Source organism: Scedosporium apiospermum (genome assembly GCF_000732125.1).
Source record: "Scedosporium apiospermum strain IHEM 14462 chromosome Unknown SEQ_SAPIO_0094, whole genome shotgun sequence".
In the NCBI taxonomy this organism is placed as follows: domain Eukaryota; kingdom Fungi; phylum Ascomycota; class Sordariomycetes; order Microascales; family Microascaceae; genus Scedosporium; species Scedosporium apiospermum.
In genome coordinates this window covers 417159-433664 of record NW_015971795.1, presented here as the reverse complement: position 1 = coordinate 433664, position 16506 = coordinate 417159, and the positions used below count along the sequence as shown (strand labels likewise).

The 16506-nt window shown below is 51.8% G+C and overlaps 3 protein-coding genes and 1 pseudogene across 3 annotated transcripts; all 4 read left to right on the top strand.

Annotated features, from left to right (window-relative positions):
* Positions 1–3: 3 nt before the first annotated feature.
* Positions 4–2393, top strand: SAPIO_CDS4818 (uncharacterized protein; the record flags this gene model as incomplete). The annotated part of the gene is made up of 9 exons (XM_016787278.1): positions 4–682; positions 763–847; positions 924–1089; positions 1166–1202; positions 1266–1360; positions 1419–1524; positions 1653–1744; positions 1823–2255; positions 2323–2393. 9 exons carry the CDS (start codon positions 4–6, stop codon positions 2391–2393), a joined length of 1764 nt encoding a protein of 587 aa, XP_016643157.1.
* A 1545-nt stretch (positions 2394–3938) lies between these two features.
* On the top strand, positions 3939–6521 carry SAPIO_CDS4817 (annotated as a pseudogene; the record flags this gene model as incomplete).
* A 1987-nt stretch (positions 6522–8508) lies between these two features.
* Positions 8509–10895, top strand: SAPIO_CDS4816 (Fungal specific transcription factor domain-containing protein; the record flags this gene model as incomplete). Its single annotated transcript, XM_016787277.1, has 5 exons — positions 8509–8569; positions 8740–9186; positions 9271–9712; positions 9775–10209; positions 10271–10895. 5 exons carry the CDS (start codon positions 8509–8511, stop codon positions 10893–10895), a joined length of 2010 nt encoding a protein of 669 aa, XP_016643156.1.
* Positions 10896–14549: 3654 nt separating this feature from the next.
* On the top strand, positions 14550–15728 carry SAPIO_CDS4815 (Uncharacterized protein; the record flags this gene model as incomplete). Its single annotated transcript, XM_016787276.1, has 3 exons — positions 14550–14865; positions 14934–15246; positions 15320–15728. 3 exons carry the CDS (start codon positions 14550–14552, stop codon positions 15726–15728), a joined length of 1038 nt encoding a protein of 345 aa, XP_016643155.1.
* Positions 15729–16506: the final 778 nt, after the last annotated feature.

The window sequence follows — 16506 nt, the reverse complement described above, 5'->3', positions numbered from 1 at the left end:
ATCATGGACCTCAGAAATCAGCCGGTAATCGTCGAGACTAGAGGTCCGTCGTTCGAGGCCCTCGAAGCCTTCACCGAAGGTGGCCAGCGCCAAGTCAGAATCTCGCGACTCCCTGCTGAGCTGCTCGATAAACCGGACCATAGGAATAGTGGCGACGCCGCTTTCAAATTTACCATCGTCCGAGACGACCGTGACAACGATAATGGAAATGCCATCTTCGCACTGAAGTCCCAGCTTGGTGGTGCTTTTCTAGGACTCAGCCGCTCCGATCGGCGTCTACTCCTCAGGAACATTCAACAACCCGTACCCGACAATTTCCGCTTCAAGCTTGCACCAAATGTTAAACCTATTGATGACGTGTCAGTCCCGTTCAACATCGTGGCCTTGGACGGATTAGCGGTGCATGATCCTTCCAGGGCCACCGAGGAGGTCTTATTGTCCCTCCGTATTCTAAAGGGCGAGTCTAAGAGCATTGATCGGGCTGTCGTGGAACAACTAACCGTGCTGAGCGCCATTGGCGAAGATACCGAAGACGCAGCTACCGCGGCCCCGCAGCCCTCTGGAGAGCCTGCCCCGGAATCGAACCTCGACAACCGCAGTCTACTCGACAGTATCAGGGAGATGAGGTATTCGGGCGAGTTAGCTGAGGCCAAGGCCGCCCTCGGAGAATATTTCCTGGACTGTCTGTCTTCCAAGCTGCTTAGCCCATCCTCCATGGCAGTTACTCCACGATTGCACCTGCTGACGACGTATATTGTTTAGCCAATCTTCCACAAACTGTGAAATCAGCCACGCTCCTCAAAGTCGCCAGGCTGCTTGCTATCATGAGTCAATGCGTCTACATGCGGTGCGTGCCTTCGAATGTTTCTAGAGAATAATCTGCTTTTGCATGGAACGATGCTGATGCCAGTTGCACCGATCAGAGATCTCGAGTTTGAGCAAGGCTTGACCCAGAAGTTTCTGCCATGGAAAAGCCTACTCCGCCAGTGGTGGGAGGGAGGCGATCCGGCCGTGGACGAAGAACTTCTGAATGTGATGGAACAGATAGACCTGCGAGGGGACAGGGCTCAGCAGAAGATACGAGAAGTTGTGGGTGTTTTAGTTGTTGGCAATTGTACTTGCCAATCTTCTAAGCGACTTCCCGTCACTAATATAGGCGCACTAGGCACAAGAGATGGGTCTCAAGTACCAGGCTCTTTGCAGTACGTTTGCCGTTCTCGCCAAGACAAAATAATTAGAGCTTGGAAACTAACGGTGTCGTCCAGACTTCTCCGAGACCGGTCGCTTGATTTTCAATGGCCCATATTGCGGTGCGTTCTACTGCGACGATGGCAACCCATTTATCGTCGTCGCATTCAAAGTAAGATACTCTCACGTCGTGAACCCTGACGAAGATTAGAGCTTAATGTATTATACAGGGCACAGGAATCCTCCCGGACTTCGTGACAGATGCCAAGTACAAAATGACGGATGGGAATAAGTCCAGTCCGCTGCAAGGGTCCCTGCACGTCGGATTCTTCAACGGTATATTCAAAAACTTCCCAATCGGGTTTACGAGGGACAACAGGGCTCTACTTCGAGGTTTACCATTCCGTAAGCACCAACTTCTTTTCCCGAAATATGAGATGGGAATGGTTCTTAACAAAATCCAGAAATGGTGAGAATACAGCTGTGGAAGCTTGAGAGACAGATCCTGGCAAAGAGCTTCCCGCTTGGAGGCTACCGAGTGCAGTTCTGGGTGACAGTAAGCCCTTGCTTTCTTTTATTGAGCACAGCCCTGAGTAGCTCGTGAAATGACATGGCATGAACTGGAATCCTCTAGGGCCATTCGCTCGGCGCTGCATATGCATCAGTCCTCTGGTCCGGCTTCCTCTCCGACCTGAAAATGCAACACACAACCATGCGCGATCTAATCACCTTCGGTGGCCCCCGAGTGGGCGACAAGAAGTTCGCACTGCATGTGGGCTCCCAAACGGGAAGACGCAAGGCATGGCGGTTCGTCAACGGCCTAGACATTGTCCCCAGGGTGCCCATCACCAGGCCCTTGAGCTTCACTTCGTATATCCATGTTGGCATCCTGGTGGCCATTTCGCGCGAGCGGATAAATCTGGGTGCTTCCGAGGTTGATTACCCCCCTCCCGGCCTACCTAGTTTAATCGTCGATAAGCTGTGGGACGGGTGGAAGAAGGTCTTCTGGAAGGTGACACAGAATAAGGGGGCCTGGGGGGCTATGCTAGATTTTTACCGAGATCATGGTGAGTGCCTGCCTACTGCGGAGTCGAGGAATACCTCGGGCGGGCTGACTGACATTCCGGGAACTAGCACTGGATAATGGATACTGGAAGTCGTTAAAAGAGGGGGCCGTGTCTATAGACAAAGTGGACTGGCCATGAACAAAGTTGCTTAAGGGGCTGTAGCAGTTGGGCGTTGGGACTGAATGGCACCCCCAAATTCTACTAGTAACTAGCCGTAGGGAAAGATTGGAAATTTTTCCTCGTACGAGCGCTCGGTCGTGCGTTACGGAACGTTGTTGGGATTCGTATCGGATGCATCTCTGTTACATGTTGGATTCTCCCTCCACTTCGCGACTTAGTAAAACACCAACTCAAACCCCAGGACTCTCATCACTACTTTCAAGCCACCTGGCATAGAAATTCAGGCGATTAAATCCCTCTCCTATCCCTATTTACAATCGCCCTTCCCCATTGATGTTCGATTCCTAACGGTAACCGCGGTTCGTTGCTCATTCAACCCACGTTTCCCCTCGGCTGCCGCGCGTTGGAGAAGGCGGTCTTGCAAGGAAGTCGTGTCATAGATGAATGCATTGAGTATTGAGGATTCTCTAAATCAAAGTCAACGGTCGTATTTTTCCAGCTTGGTAGTCTGCAAATGGTCTTACTTGCTGCGATGGGCCTTACCACTCTTGGATAGAGAACGGCGAGCTGGGTCAGGCCTTGGGTTGCTTGAGTCCTGAGGCGCCATTGGTGGTGTTGGTTAGGCTATATAAGCCAACTTTAAAGCAACTAACCAGGTCTTGAGATGGGTAAATTTCGTGGACTGGTTTAGTCTTCCGATGATAGTAAAGAACGGCGTTGCCAGCCCCCATCATGCTGGGCCGGAAAGCCATTTATATGTATCATCAAAGACGCTATCCGGAGTCCCGTGTCCTACTACTTCTTTTTCTTTTGAATGGATTTGATACTGTCGTTGTCTATTCGCATAGTACTGATCCTCAAACTTCTTTTGTTCTAGAACAGCTCTCCTCTGATGTTCCAGTGTTCTCAGACTAGAGAGTCTGGGCCAATCAGAACCAAGGCTGCTCGCGCCACACTTGGCCATTGTGTTTGTCTCGTCTGGCCAAGCTCTATTACAGAGTACGCCCAAAAAGGGGACCGAGCCCAATACTCTGCAGTATGAACCAATCAGGATGCGCTCTCTATGGCTTCCCTGGAGGGCTGGAACAGAACCCGCGTCTCCGCGCTTGCTGTGCCGTCTTCAAGCTGATGTCTGCATATTACATCCTACAACCATCGCTTGTATCTTTGTTTTCGCGATTTGAAAACCGGCACGCGAGGCGCCTTGCCCCCTGGGATACTAATGCCCTCACGGACGGAGTGTCATCGCAAAAGCTCAACGTGCTCTGCTAAGAACGCTCAGCATGGAGTATCTTCCTACCCCTGCCGGATCCTCAACAGGGTCCAGATCTATTGCCCCTACCGGTCGACAAAGCCCATGGACGGGCTCATATACTCGCAAATTAGTTAGACTCTACGTCTATACCAATCTTCCTATCAAAACTATAGTTGACGTCATACAATGGCGGGCAAGTCGCGGCTATGAGGGTCTTGGGTGAGTTCGTGGTGCCTTGCCGCCGGAGAGTCAATTTAACAGATCCAATACTACATAGGAGTGACTCGGCGAGTAAAAAGTTGAACCAAATGCTCGACAAGGAGCCTCGGTGGTTGCGCCCTAGGACGCGTGAAGACATGTTTCAGAGGATGGACAGTCTTCGGTTCGGACCCAGGTCTCGCCTGAAAACCCCTGGACACCGACAACGTGGGTCTCGAAAGAAGAGATCTCAGCCTTCGTCTCTGAATAAATCGCTGCCAGCACCCGACGCAGTGGAAAAGTGTGAGATTGGCCGCGAAATACGTGCCGGCGGAACATTAGGCGATGAAGATCAGGATGAGGACGAGAATGATACGACTGCCGAATACCGCCGATTTTTGTCCGCGTACGACGATGGTTTTGCCGGGGATGTGCAGGATCTCATTGAATGCTATTCAATAGGCTCATATTCCACCATGTCCACTGGCGACCCAGAGTTCGAACCCGAATTATTCACTCCCGGAAGATCGCATGAGCCCCGAGTGTTACCTGGCAGTCTCTTAAGAGCGGATGAGCACCAGAGAATATACGGTACTTGTATTGAGGGCGGTGATGCGCACGATAATAAGTACTGCATCTGCGCCTATGCTAATGACTCTGAGCTGTACTGGACAAATGTTACAGGTCTCTCTGAGAGAGGAAGAAGGGCCTTGGAAGGCAAGGAACTACCCACAGACGTCCAATTCTGTGACGTTTTTGGGAATACAATCCTCCACTTTCTGGCCTTAAGAGGGACTCCCCAGCAACTTGTCTTGGCCCTAAAAGCTGGGTCCGACCCGAGGAGGCTGAACGCAGCACACCAGAGCTTTTTACACCTTCTCGGACCGGCTTGGTTCGCGGATGATGGCTGTAACATTCGTCGTCTCCTAAGGTACCTCGACAGTGTGGGGTTTGACCCGTGTTTCGCTCGGGACGTTTACGGGCGCACTTGCTTCCACTCGTTTCTAGACAGCATGAAAGAGTGTACTTTGATGGAAATATGCACCAAGTTTGGGGATCCCAACAAGCTTTGCCTTCGAGATGCTTTTGGAGGACTCCCGTGGGCGTCCAAACCCGCTCCAAGACCACTTCCCGACGTCGGAAAACAGGCAGCTGATGTCCTTACGGAAAACGAACAGATGCTTAAATTCATTTCAAGTTGTATGAGTGAACCGGCCAAGCAAGACTCCAAGGGCCGAAACGGCCTTCACTGCGCGGCTTCAGCGATTCTCTCTGATACCGCACTGCTCGAGATAATTGAGATGGACAAAGCCGACTTGAGGCAGCGTCAACGAGACGGTGGGAAGCGGAAGGAAGGAGGGGATTCGTCCAGCGAAAGGCTTACATTCCGCCAAACCATCGTAGATAATCTGCTCGTCAGTAAGGTCGATGTTAATGCGTACGACCTCGAAGGGGATACTGTCTTGATGGCATTTGTGGCCAATCTTCCGGAGGATGATGACTACAAAGGTCCGGTGTCAATTCTACAGCTTCTTATTGATCGGGGTGCAGACCTCTCTGCTCGGAACCGACGTGGCCAGACAGCGCTCCACATTGCTGCACAACACGGCCGCAAACTGGCGTTGCGAACTCTCGTTCGAAAGGGGGCGAACCCGAATGCGAGGGATCACCGGGGGAAGACGGTCCTCGAGGTCCTAGCAGATGGGCTAGAAGGCAGCACAAACGATAAGCAAATTGCCCACTACGAGGCTTGTTATGCTTGGTTGTCCGGCCAGTGCTTCCTCAACGTCGAGGATTTCTCTGCAAAGCCGACCGCCTTGAAGGAATGGGGAGTGTATCAACCGCCTACATCGACGCCGAATCCTTCACTTGAAGAGCCGATTCCACTGGGTTCGGCCGCGCACGGGAAACTGGATGAATTGCTTCGAAATGTGTATTCGGTTCCTTCTGGTACAGACGTCATCGCAATACCGCCGTCATACCTTGATATCACTCGCAATACAGCAATCACAATAGGCCAGGTTGTGTCAGGACCGCCGCCCGATGAGTTGAGGGTCCACGGGAGCCACGCAACCAAAGAAAGTACTGATCGACCACGGTCTCCTCCGCTACATGCAAAAATACCTGATATCGACTCGGATTCCGTCTGTGACTGGAGCCCTATATCATGGAGCAGCGTCGATCGAGATTGGAGCGAGAAGACAGATGAAATTTGTAATACCGTTCTATCCGCGGCTTTTGGGACAAACTTGGACGAGCTTGGCGCACCGACTGAGGCATGGAAGACTGTTCGCTATTGCTTAGCAGAGCTCTCGAATATCGTCGAACAGGATGATCACAAAATATTAGAGTCCTGCGGATCGCGCCAAGCATGTACCTCATCAACCGGGTCGGCGGCAAGAGATAGGAGTTATGGCGGCAACTCAAGCATAAACCCGTCAGGACGTGAGGGGCCTGGGAAGAGGAAACGTGACGGAACCCAAGGGCCAGACGGAGGAGAGGGTGGCGGTGACGAGGACACCCCGGGCGAGGGCAGCTCGGGCGCCGGAGGTTTACTTCCGGAACCGTCAAAACAAAGGTGTAGGCAGGAGTTCAGCTGCCCATTTCGAAAGCGCAACCCCCTTCGATTCAACGTTCGCTCCAACCTTAACTGCGCAACGCAATCTTTCCCTTCAATAACATTGCTAAAGTAAGTCGTCACCGCAGCCGACCATAGGATCTTGTTAGTTTCTAACCAAGATGGGCAAAGACGACACATCATCACTTATCACAAGAGAAAACACTTGCGGTCGTCAGTCGTATGCAGTCGGTGCCGCGAGTTGTTTGCTAGCGACAAAGACTTGGAAGCTCACCAAAGAGTCCCCCAAAGTCAGATATGTCCACTCAGAGATGCGGAGCCGGCGCAGAGATCGGATAATCCCGAAGAAGGAATCACACCCGAAGTCGAGGGTCGTCTTCGGGACCGAACAGCAAAGGGGCAGATTCTTGACTGGCGAGCACTTTGGGGGGCTCTGTTTCCCCTAGATCATAACATTCTACCAGAAGGTCTTTTTCCTTTTTCTCTTTTCTCTTTAAAGCCTATTCATGCCGTATTTCGAGGCTAATATTCTCATATTTTAATTATTCATACAGATTTCGTTCCTGTGGTCGAACTCGACGAGGTCAAACATGCTTTTGACAACGAATTCGAAAACATTCGGCTATCGGTCCAGACCACGTTTCAGTCGGCTTCCCGAGACCCTAGCAGCACTCCCGCACAGGCGGATGTCTTAGGCAAGCTTGCGTGTACCCTCTTCGAACAATTTATGAATGACACTATCCAGGAGTGTAGAATTAGCCCAGGCTCTCTGTCCAGGCAGAAAACACGACAGCTGCAAGCCCCCAAGCCACGGGGACCGCGCTCATCAATGGCCTCCCCGACCTCTACCCCCCAAACCTCCCGACAATTAGCGCCGAGCTGGAGATCTCCGTATGGCGTAACTTCGTCGGAAAATAGCCAACCGGTGTCAGGAATATACACCAGCGACTGGAACGCCGTATCATACACACCGTCTGTCGTTTCGTCACAGGAAAGAAGATATTGGGGGCCGGAGACGCCACTAGTATCGTCCCACGCGCAGAGTGACGTGCAAAATTCTGAGGCTAGGGAGAATGAAGCACCTTCGTCACACTCGGCCGAAGGCGTGACTGATTCCTTCCTTGTTTGCCCAAGCTGTTTTAAGTCACCGCCATGTCCATGTCCATGTCCTGGAAGTTGGACAGAGATTCCAAGTTTTGATTTGCCAGTTGACCAGGCGGGTGGTGCTACCGCGATGGGGAGCGTGCAGTGGGATCTCGACCTCATCTGGCGTGAGTATGAGTTGGAAGAAGGAGATGCCGCCCCTCAAAATCCTTAGCTACTGCACCATACCCACACTCGACTCTGGCGCCACTCCCTCGCTTCGTCTGCAGGAATAGCGACACTAAGTCGGGAGGTAGCTCGACAGTACCGTCCTTGAGTCCCTACAGACGAAGTCCGAGTCTCGACTGTTGAAGAAAGGACAGCGACTAGGTACCAGCCCTGTCATTGCCAGTTAGCAACGTCCAATCCGGCTAGGATCAGGCTCGGTATATAAGTTAGTTCTCGCGTGATCCAAAGTACATACGACCATAGCTCGCAGAATATTGAGGGTCCCGTCCGCTCCCCTGTACACAAGCTGCGAAGCGCCGGACTAGTAGTTGGGTCGGTGACGACCAGCGAATCCCCTGTGTTGTATGTTTTTTTTTATTCTTTTTTTTTGCCGATTTTCTTCCCTTTCCTTATTCTGGCCAATCCAAGAGCGCACTAAGACACTTTCTTCGTAGGTGCCGGAAACCAATGCCGAATGGAACTCCGCAACTAACTCTAATCCGAATCGAGTAAGCCTATTCCTGTCACTCTTCTCCAGGATATGGTCGGACTCGGAGGCAAAACTATCAGAACTCGGAACTCGGAACTCGGGTGGCTCGGAACAAAACTCACCTCCCCTGCTCCCGTGCTCCAAAATGGTGGATGCTCTCCCGTAAACGAAGGATCCGACTTCCCTGCGCAGTCACTTCCGAGTCAATATTAAGTTGACAATCCATTCCGAGGGTCTGTCCACTTGGTTCCACTCGAAGAAGCCCCCTGCTTGATTGGCAAGTTCCGGAATGCCACCCGAAATGCGTAACGCCAAGTCACCCAGAGGACCTCGTCCAAAGAGGCAAAAGATTGATGTTGCGTGTAATTCTTGCCGGGCACGCAAGGTCAAGTGTGACGGGATACGTCCAGGTACGTGGGCTATTATCCCAACTCTTGCTCAACCCAAGATCAACGGCATGGTGTGATTGTCATCGAGGATCGTACTTCACAGGACCAGAGTCGTCAGATACATTGGTCTAATATCTTCGTAGCGTGCGGAAACTGTCGAAAGAGATCCGATCTCAGATGCCACTACACCGGTATCGCCGCTCAGAGAGCCCTCACTCCATCCGCGACCCCTCCTCGACCGCCGTCAAGGGAGCAACATGACTCACCCATGCCGCGACCGGCGCCTTCTCCGGCCGTGGCCACCCCGAGTTCTATTCATCCAAGGCCCGATGCTCAGCACCGCTCCCATCCATCTCCATGTTCAGGAGCCTCGGAAAGTCGAGTGAACTCGTCAGTGATCGACTCGATGACCATCGTGCTTGAGGATGGTGAGAGCACACACCAGTACTTTGGGAGTAGCAGTGCCGGCTCCTTTACTCGACAGATAAAAGCGGCTATTGACGCCCGGCTGGGTTTATCTCAGGAGCCAGGGTCACGAAGTGTAGTTGTGTCTCCCATGGTAGTCAACTACGATCGCCCAGACACAAAAGGTACGACTCATGACGACCTCGATTATGTCCTTCCTCCCCGGAGACAGGCGGATCATCTCACGGGAGTATACTGGTGCTATGTAGATCCGCTCTACCCATTCTTGGATAAGAAGAAATGGGATAGCGCATATGAAGGACTTTTCGCAGGAGGGCCAATCGACACTGAGGAGCGCATCTTCGTCAGTACGTTGAACGTCATATTTGCTCTAGCGACGCAGCTCGTCGAGTCCCTCCATCCCGAACAGCGGGATGAGTCTAGCAATATGTACTTTCGAAGGGCCCAAGAGCTTCTGCGTCTTAACTTATGGGATGCCGGATCTTTTGAGGTCGTGCAATGTTTGTTGCTCATGAGCCAGTACCTCCAGAGCACGAACAATCCACATCAAACTTGGATGGCGGTCGGCTCGGCGATCAGGACAGCCCAAAGCTTGGGTTTGCACCTTCCCGACACTACGGCTGACATGGCGGATTTGGAGCAGAGGGAGCTGCTGAGGAGGATATGGCATGGCTGTGTTTTGATGGATAGGTACACCCCCCTCGCTCTGGCCGACGCTGCAGGGAAAATAGTATCGCTAACAGGTTGAATAGGATGGTCTCCGTAACTCATGGCCGGCCGGCGATGATATCTGATGAACTTGCCTCTGACGTTCCATTACCTGTCTGGTCAAACGACGTGACGACACAAGATCTCGATGGGCCCATCTCCCGCGACTTTTCCAAAATTGCCTTCTTCACCAAATCCGTCGAGCTGTACGAAATCAACAACTCGATTACTCTTGCGTTCTATTCTAGCCACCACCCGAGATCAGGCTGCAGAAAACGGTCGAACCCGGAAACCAGTCATTATAAATCATGTTCGATTCCATCTCAGGGTCTAGCCGAGGAAGATCTAGGGGCTGTCATGAAGCTCGATGCGTCGCTCACGCATTGGGAACACAGCCTGCCCGATCATATCAGGATCAAGTCTTCAGTCCATGCAGAGAACAAAACGTTTCAGCGTCAGGCCGTGATTTTAAGAATTCGGTAACTCCTCCCTCACGCAGAGGTTTTGTCCAGATGAATGAATGCCTAATCAAAGCTCTAGGTTTCTCCAGGCTCGCATCTTACTCCTAAGACCAATCCTCTCGCGCTTTTGCCTCCAACCACCCGCCCCCCCGAGCACCGCTCGCACCTGCGACAACCTTCACAATCGAGTCGTTCGAGAATGCGCCTCGTTCTGCGCCGCCACCGCCCAGCGTCTCATCACCCTCATGGCCCAATACCAATCCAATGACGGCACTGTCGGCCTTCTCCCTGCATGGTGGTATCGAGTCTATTACATCTACTCCGCAGCCACGATCCTCATCGCCACCAAGCTACGTCCAGACCTGTTTCCTCCGTCGGATATCAAACGGTCCTGGGATGAAGCGATAGCGTTTTTGCGCACGCATGAGAAGTTTGGACAGTCGGCGAAGAGATGTATAGCTGCCCTGACGATCCTGTCTTCAAAGATAATGCATGAGACGGGTGCCAATTCTATACAGGGCAGCGAAATGGTTCATGAACAGGAGGGCATCCATCCGGTGGATACGGCTGAGAAGTCGGTTCGACAGCATATTTACGAGGAATATGAGCAGTATTCCGATATGAATCTCGAGGGACTTTCATTTGATGCTGCGGATTTGTCGTTTTTGAACGTACATGCTTGGGAGTTGTTGAACCAGCCCTGAAGAATCAAAATGGATCAGCAGCAGCGTCCGGAAGATCAGGAAGGCTTCTCAGGTAGACTAAAGACACAAATTCCAGGGTTAAATTTGGTCAGATCCTTGACCAACTTTGGTTCCCACAGGCCTGTATCCATGTATCGCGTCTCCCTTACATCGGGTATGCCTCCAAGTGCCTCCCAAGGAAAGACCCAGAACCCAGCCGCCTGCGGGAGAGAAGTGCGTTGAGCTTCGTACTCCTCTCGGCTCATCCTCTCTCCCCAAACCCGTTGTCCCATCATAGCTGTAAACTCTGCCCACCGTCCATCCGACTTCTGTAGAAACTGGACGAAGCCCTCACGGCTATCTATCTCTATTTGTTTGTAACGTTGTACTATGCCAAGTATATAAGAAATGTTGAGATGGCGCTCCACTCCAAAGTTGGCCATGAATCGGTTCCAATGCCAAACGGTCCGTCGGGGATCTGTCCCGACGGCGACGTGTGCCAAGTCCGCCGCAATCGGCCGCGGGTCATGCTTGAGGAAGGTATAGGATTCCGTCTGGGGGATAATGGGCACGGAACGGTTATGATGGACCTGACCATGTGGCCAACTCATAACACCCAGCATGGTGCGTGCTTCTATATGTGGAGAAATAACAGCATATAAGCTCTGTAGACTGGCCGATAGGAGTTTGGTAATGGATTGCCTCGCTGGTAGGCATAGATCCGCCGGGTGGAGCTCTGCCAGTCTCGATTGGTCGTTGAGGGTCGTGCCTCCAATAGCGAGATGGGCAACACCCACACCCCTCGGGTCATAGGCTACGAGGTCATGTAGGAACGCGATAAGTGAAACTCCGTCTCCGTTATTCTGGTCGGAGACAACCCATAGTAGGTCGCTCTCGGGATTAATGTAGAGGGTTTTAATGCTGCCATCTCCTCCCTTTACGGGAAGAGGAATTCGTACCCGAAAGACACTACTGAAGATGCCACTAGCCTCGCGATTAACCCAGAGTAGAGTATTTGGCGACCATTCATTGGAATTTGCAGCCCTCATTCGATACGGACACCCGCTAACAATGTTTCCGAGTTCGTTTTTGGTGACATAAAGACCAGAGGATGATGCCAGCCTGGGGTTGTCGAGGTAGATCCTGATAAAACGCGTTGATTGTATGGATTCCGTCCAGATCTGATGCCTAATCTCGGCAGGGAGACGGGGAAAGAGTGAAAAGACATGGTTTTCCCTTGTTGTCTGGGATGTAAACGAATCATTAAAGATGGTATACGGAGGCGGTTCCGACGCCATTATCAAGGCCCGCTAGCATAGACTTGGCCGGAGGCTCCAAACACTCCGCAGTAACGACAATTCGACCGCTTTCAGGATGGGTTAGCCGACAGCTGACATTTGCTTCGATGACTCCATCGTTACAACCATAGCAACCCAGCATTAGAGAGAGATCTCGAGACATCTTGACTGTCTTGCGGGGTTGGTCACATGACCATAAGAGAAAGCATAAGACGACATGCGCGGCTCTTCTGGCTCTCTTGCTCCAAATTGGCTGATCGGAAGGCTTCGCGGTGATTTTGGGACGTTTCAGGTCCTTTGTCAGGGCCGGTCTAATTCATTCACCGATATGATTTCGGCTCGGGCCTTGAATGCCGATCTGAAAATTGCAGCGTGATACACATTTTCGGTAATAATGAAAACATGCGACAGTATGTATTAATTAGCTTTGGAGGAGGGCGATGCAAATGGCTTACGATACGATACTTATCCTCTCTCAAGTTTCGTACATTGCCTATCCCAGGCTCACCGACGCGTCTTTTGGCGATCTCTCCGTTCTAGACCATTGAATCGGTCAATCATTTGAACGTAATTTTGGCTCTCCTGTGAGGCTGTGGCAGCACTCAGAATATTCGACAATTTGACCGCAGCCAGTTCGCTCTCGCAGGTCTCGCCCATCTCAAGAGTCTGAAGAGTGAGATCTGCAACTAGGTAACTCTGTTACTAACTGTTTACGAAGAAACACAAACTATGAGCCCAGAGGACGCTTGTTAGTTGATTCCTTCCGAGCCTCATACTTCCCTCAAATTATACGTCGACAATCTTACATGGAATGAACGCCATGGCGCACACCTTGCTCGGATGTAGTTGAAGAGCACAACGAAACATCGGTAAAGACGGCATGTAATAGACGATGCTATGATTCGTTTTGATGTAAAAGATGACAAAACTCTTTTCAAGAAGATCATCTCCCTTTCCCTCCTCGCCTTCCAGGCTGCCTTGGGAGTTGCAGGTCCCACTCCACTGTAATTCCACACCCTATAGTGATTCTGGCCAACTTTCGACACAAACTAATTAGCCAACAGTGGCGAGAGGCTGGCGAATGCGATTGAAAATCATGAAGCTGCCAACATCGAGGATCCCACGACACAACTCCTACCACGGGCGAACCACCAGACCGAGTGGGTGTAATTACGGGCACCGCCGACTACTCACTTTCAACATACGGCCTGGCGACCTGCGTGGGGCTCGCTGCCTCGGGCGCCGCTGGACATGGTGGCGTTGACAAGGGTACGCAAAATACCAAGCCACTTCGGCATGCGCGACGCTTCTTTATGGCATTTTGCGAGCCACTGACAACCCCTTACTGCAGTCTTGGCCCATTACCGATGGGTTCCACCCACGGGCGAAACTTTCCACCAGCAAGTTGATCAGTGGGTGAATGCAATCACACACTCCGGAATGGCTGTTCGAAAGGTAGTCGTCTCTATCGTTGATCCCAACCTTGTGGATGCTAGGGCGCGGCAAGCACAAGTAGGCCTAAACAACTACGCTCGGCAGGCCGCCGGACATGTTACTGCCCCCAATCACATCGTCACGATCCATCTTCGATCACTTTCCGAGCCGCCGCCTGGGGAAACACTGGAAGTTAAGCGGAATGGGGATATCTGGGCCGAGGGAACCAAAATTTATTAACTGTGTTGGTCGGGGGCATCAGATCTCTCCAAGTGTGTAACGTTTTACATGTAGTAACACAACTGTCTAAGGTTATTCGAGGACGACATCGGAGGAGAAGAAGACGATAGAGGACATAATGGAGAAAAGCAGGAGTGCATTAGGGCCATGTATTGAGATCCAATGGCCAGTGTTACGATCGTCACCCTGAAGGGGCTCGGTGCGTCTGCTAGGTGATCACCGTTATCAGCTAGAAGTAGTGTCATTCTGATCAAAAAGGGCGGCCTGAAATATCGAAGAATTCCTCCATTATCAACTCATTCCGGCGTAATATTTTAGGTTCACATGAAGGCACTACGGTTCAGTACCTCTGTTCCGAGGCCATTCCGACCAGTAAGTGCGGAACTCGGATGGGTAGGAGACGTCGGCTCCAGCCATCCCCGGTGAACCAACCAATCGCCACACAGTAAACCTTGTCGGATCTCGGACCCTTCTATACACATCCTACCATTCCAAGACAAGCATCACCCGACCATCTCTCTCCAATAACGCTGAGCGCTATTCTGCATTTTCCGGGGATATACGGATTCCCCGCTTTCAGCAAGCTACACGCGATTACTCCTTAAAAACATGCAAGTACCCTCTCGTTCGTCCAAAACGGGATCGTCTCTCGACTTTGAGAAACTCCCCAATAACCTAGCTAAATAGAAACGGAGCAACCACCATGACTGAGAACACCGCAGCGAACAATATTGAAAGCCGCTCCGACGGCCACACTGCGGAGCCCGTAGCAAAGGGGGGAAAGCTCAACGAAAACGTGAATAACAGGTACACCATGGACGGCGACATCCTCGCGTGTCACCACCTCGAGCCGCTCTGGCTCAAAATGAATGCCATGGTGCCTCCTACCCCCAATCCCGTTGCGTCGCCTCACATATGGAGATACGAAGAGACACTGCCTCACTTGTTGGAGGCCGGTCGAACTGTTCCCCCAGAGGCGGCCGAGAGGAGGGTTCTCATGCTAGTCAACCCCAAGATGGGTAAGTTCGAAGAGAGAAAGAAGAAAACGGAAGCTTAATACGACATAGCGACTAACCCCTTTTCTAAGAGTCACCTTACACTACAGACACCATCTACGGTGGTCTCCAACTGGTAAATCCAGGCGAGACGGCCCCGGCCCACCGTCACATCGCCTTTGCTATCCGCTTCATCATAGAGGGCGAAGGATTCACTGCCGTAGAGGGAAAGAAGATTCCGCTCAAGAGGGGAGATGTAGTCGTCACTCCCACTTGGCATTGGCACGACCACGGCAACGAGAGCGATGCCCCCGTCATCTGGCTTGATGCCCTGAACCTTCCTCTATTCAGGTTCGCCCGGGTGCACATTGCCGAGGGTTACAGAGAGAGTAGATATCCCAGCACGTGAGTTTCCCCCCATTCCCCCCAGCTGCGAGTGTTTTTTTTTCTGGACAGTCGGCCAACGTTTCTCGCGCAGTCTTTGCACGCCGTGCGAGTGGAGTCATCCTTGGGAGGGCGTTGAGAAGTCCCTCAACTCTCAAGAGACCCCTCATGCTGTGTACCGCTACGCCACAAAAGACGGCCAACCGCTCTCTACAACCCTCAGCGTTCAAGCCGAGAAAATCGATTCGGGTCATTCAACCAGAGAAACTCAGGACGTCGCTTCCTTTCTAGTTCACTGCTATTCTGGCGAGGGTGAGACCATTATCGACCCTCCCAATGGTGAGAAGAGGGTCTTGGACTGGACCGCGAAAGACACTTTCGTCATCCCTGCGTACTCCAAGGTTGTGCATGTTAACAAGGGGAGCAGCCGGGCATACCTTGTGTTAGTGCATGATAGGCCTCTCCTTAACTCGCTTGGACTGTACAAGCCTGGGTCCATCTAAAGCAAGGATGTTGCAAGTTTGGAAAGTACCCTCACTGAGACGGTCATACATTACCAATTTCTTCTGTCCTTTTCTCCGCCTATGCAACGCATGCGTCTACTTTTCGTGATGCATGCAGGGATTTTTTACATGAGTCAATACGAAGTACGAGCATTACGAGTATCAGTGAATCCAAAGTCCCGCGAGTTCAACTAAAATAGGCAGATCCTCCCAAGACTTAAGAAGCTCGGAAGTACTTTTGGTTAGAGCCGTTTTAATCAAGTTGGGGCCTCAAAAGTGTGTGTACCGGACTCTTATGACTCGTCTAGCTCCTCGGACACGTCATTTGGTTTTCTCAGTTCCCTAACTACCTCAGAATATCTCGTGGGACGAGTAGCGGTCCGAGTCGGAGGCTCGGCGTGTGGGGTCGATGTGGTGATGCCGATGCGGGGAAGGTGTGTGTGACCTTTGGTCGTGGCTGCGACTCGTGGGTGATTTTGAGGATCGAGCTGTCTTGATGACTAGGCCGAAATTGGATGGATGAAAGAAAAAAAAAACAAGGTGTATTGATTCCCTGACTCGATCCCACTCTTTTCAAGCTGACATTTCGCAGTCGTCACACATGAATGACCGCCAAGCGTCACAGAACACACTACGACGATTAAACTTGTCCAGTTTTGGTTTTGCTTGGCCACTGGCTGGTAGGGGGATCTAGGTCGGCGTACCTCTCTGTGGGCATTTAATGGCTGGTTTCCATTGGGCTCCTGCAGGACCAAAGAGCTCAAAATGCCACCCAATA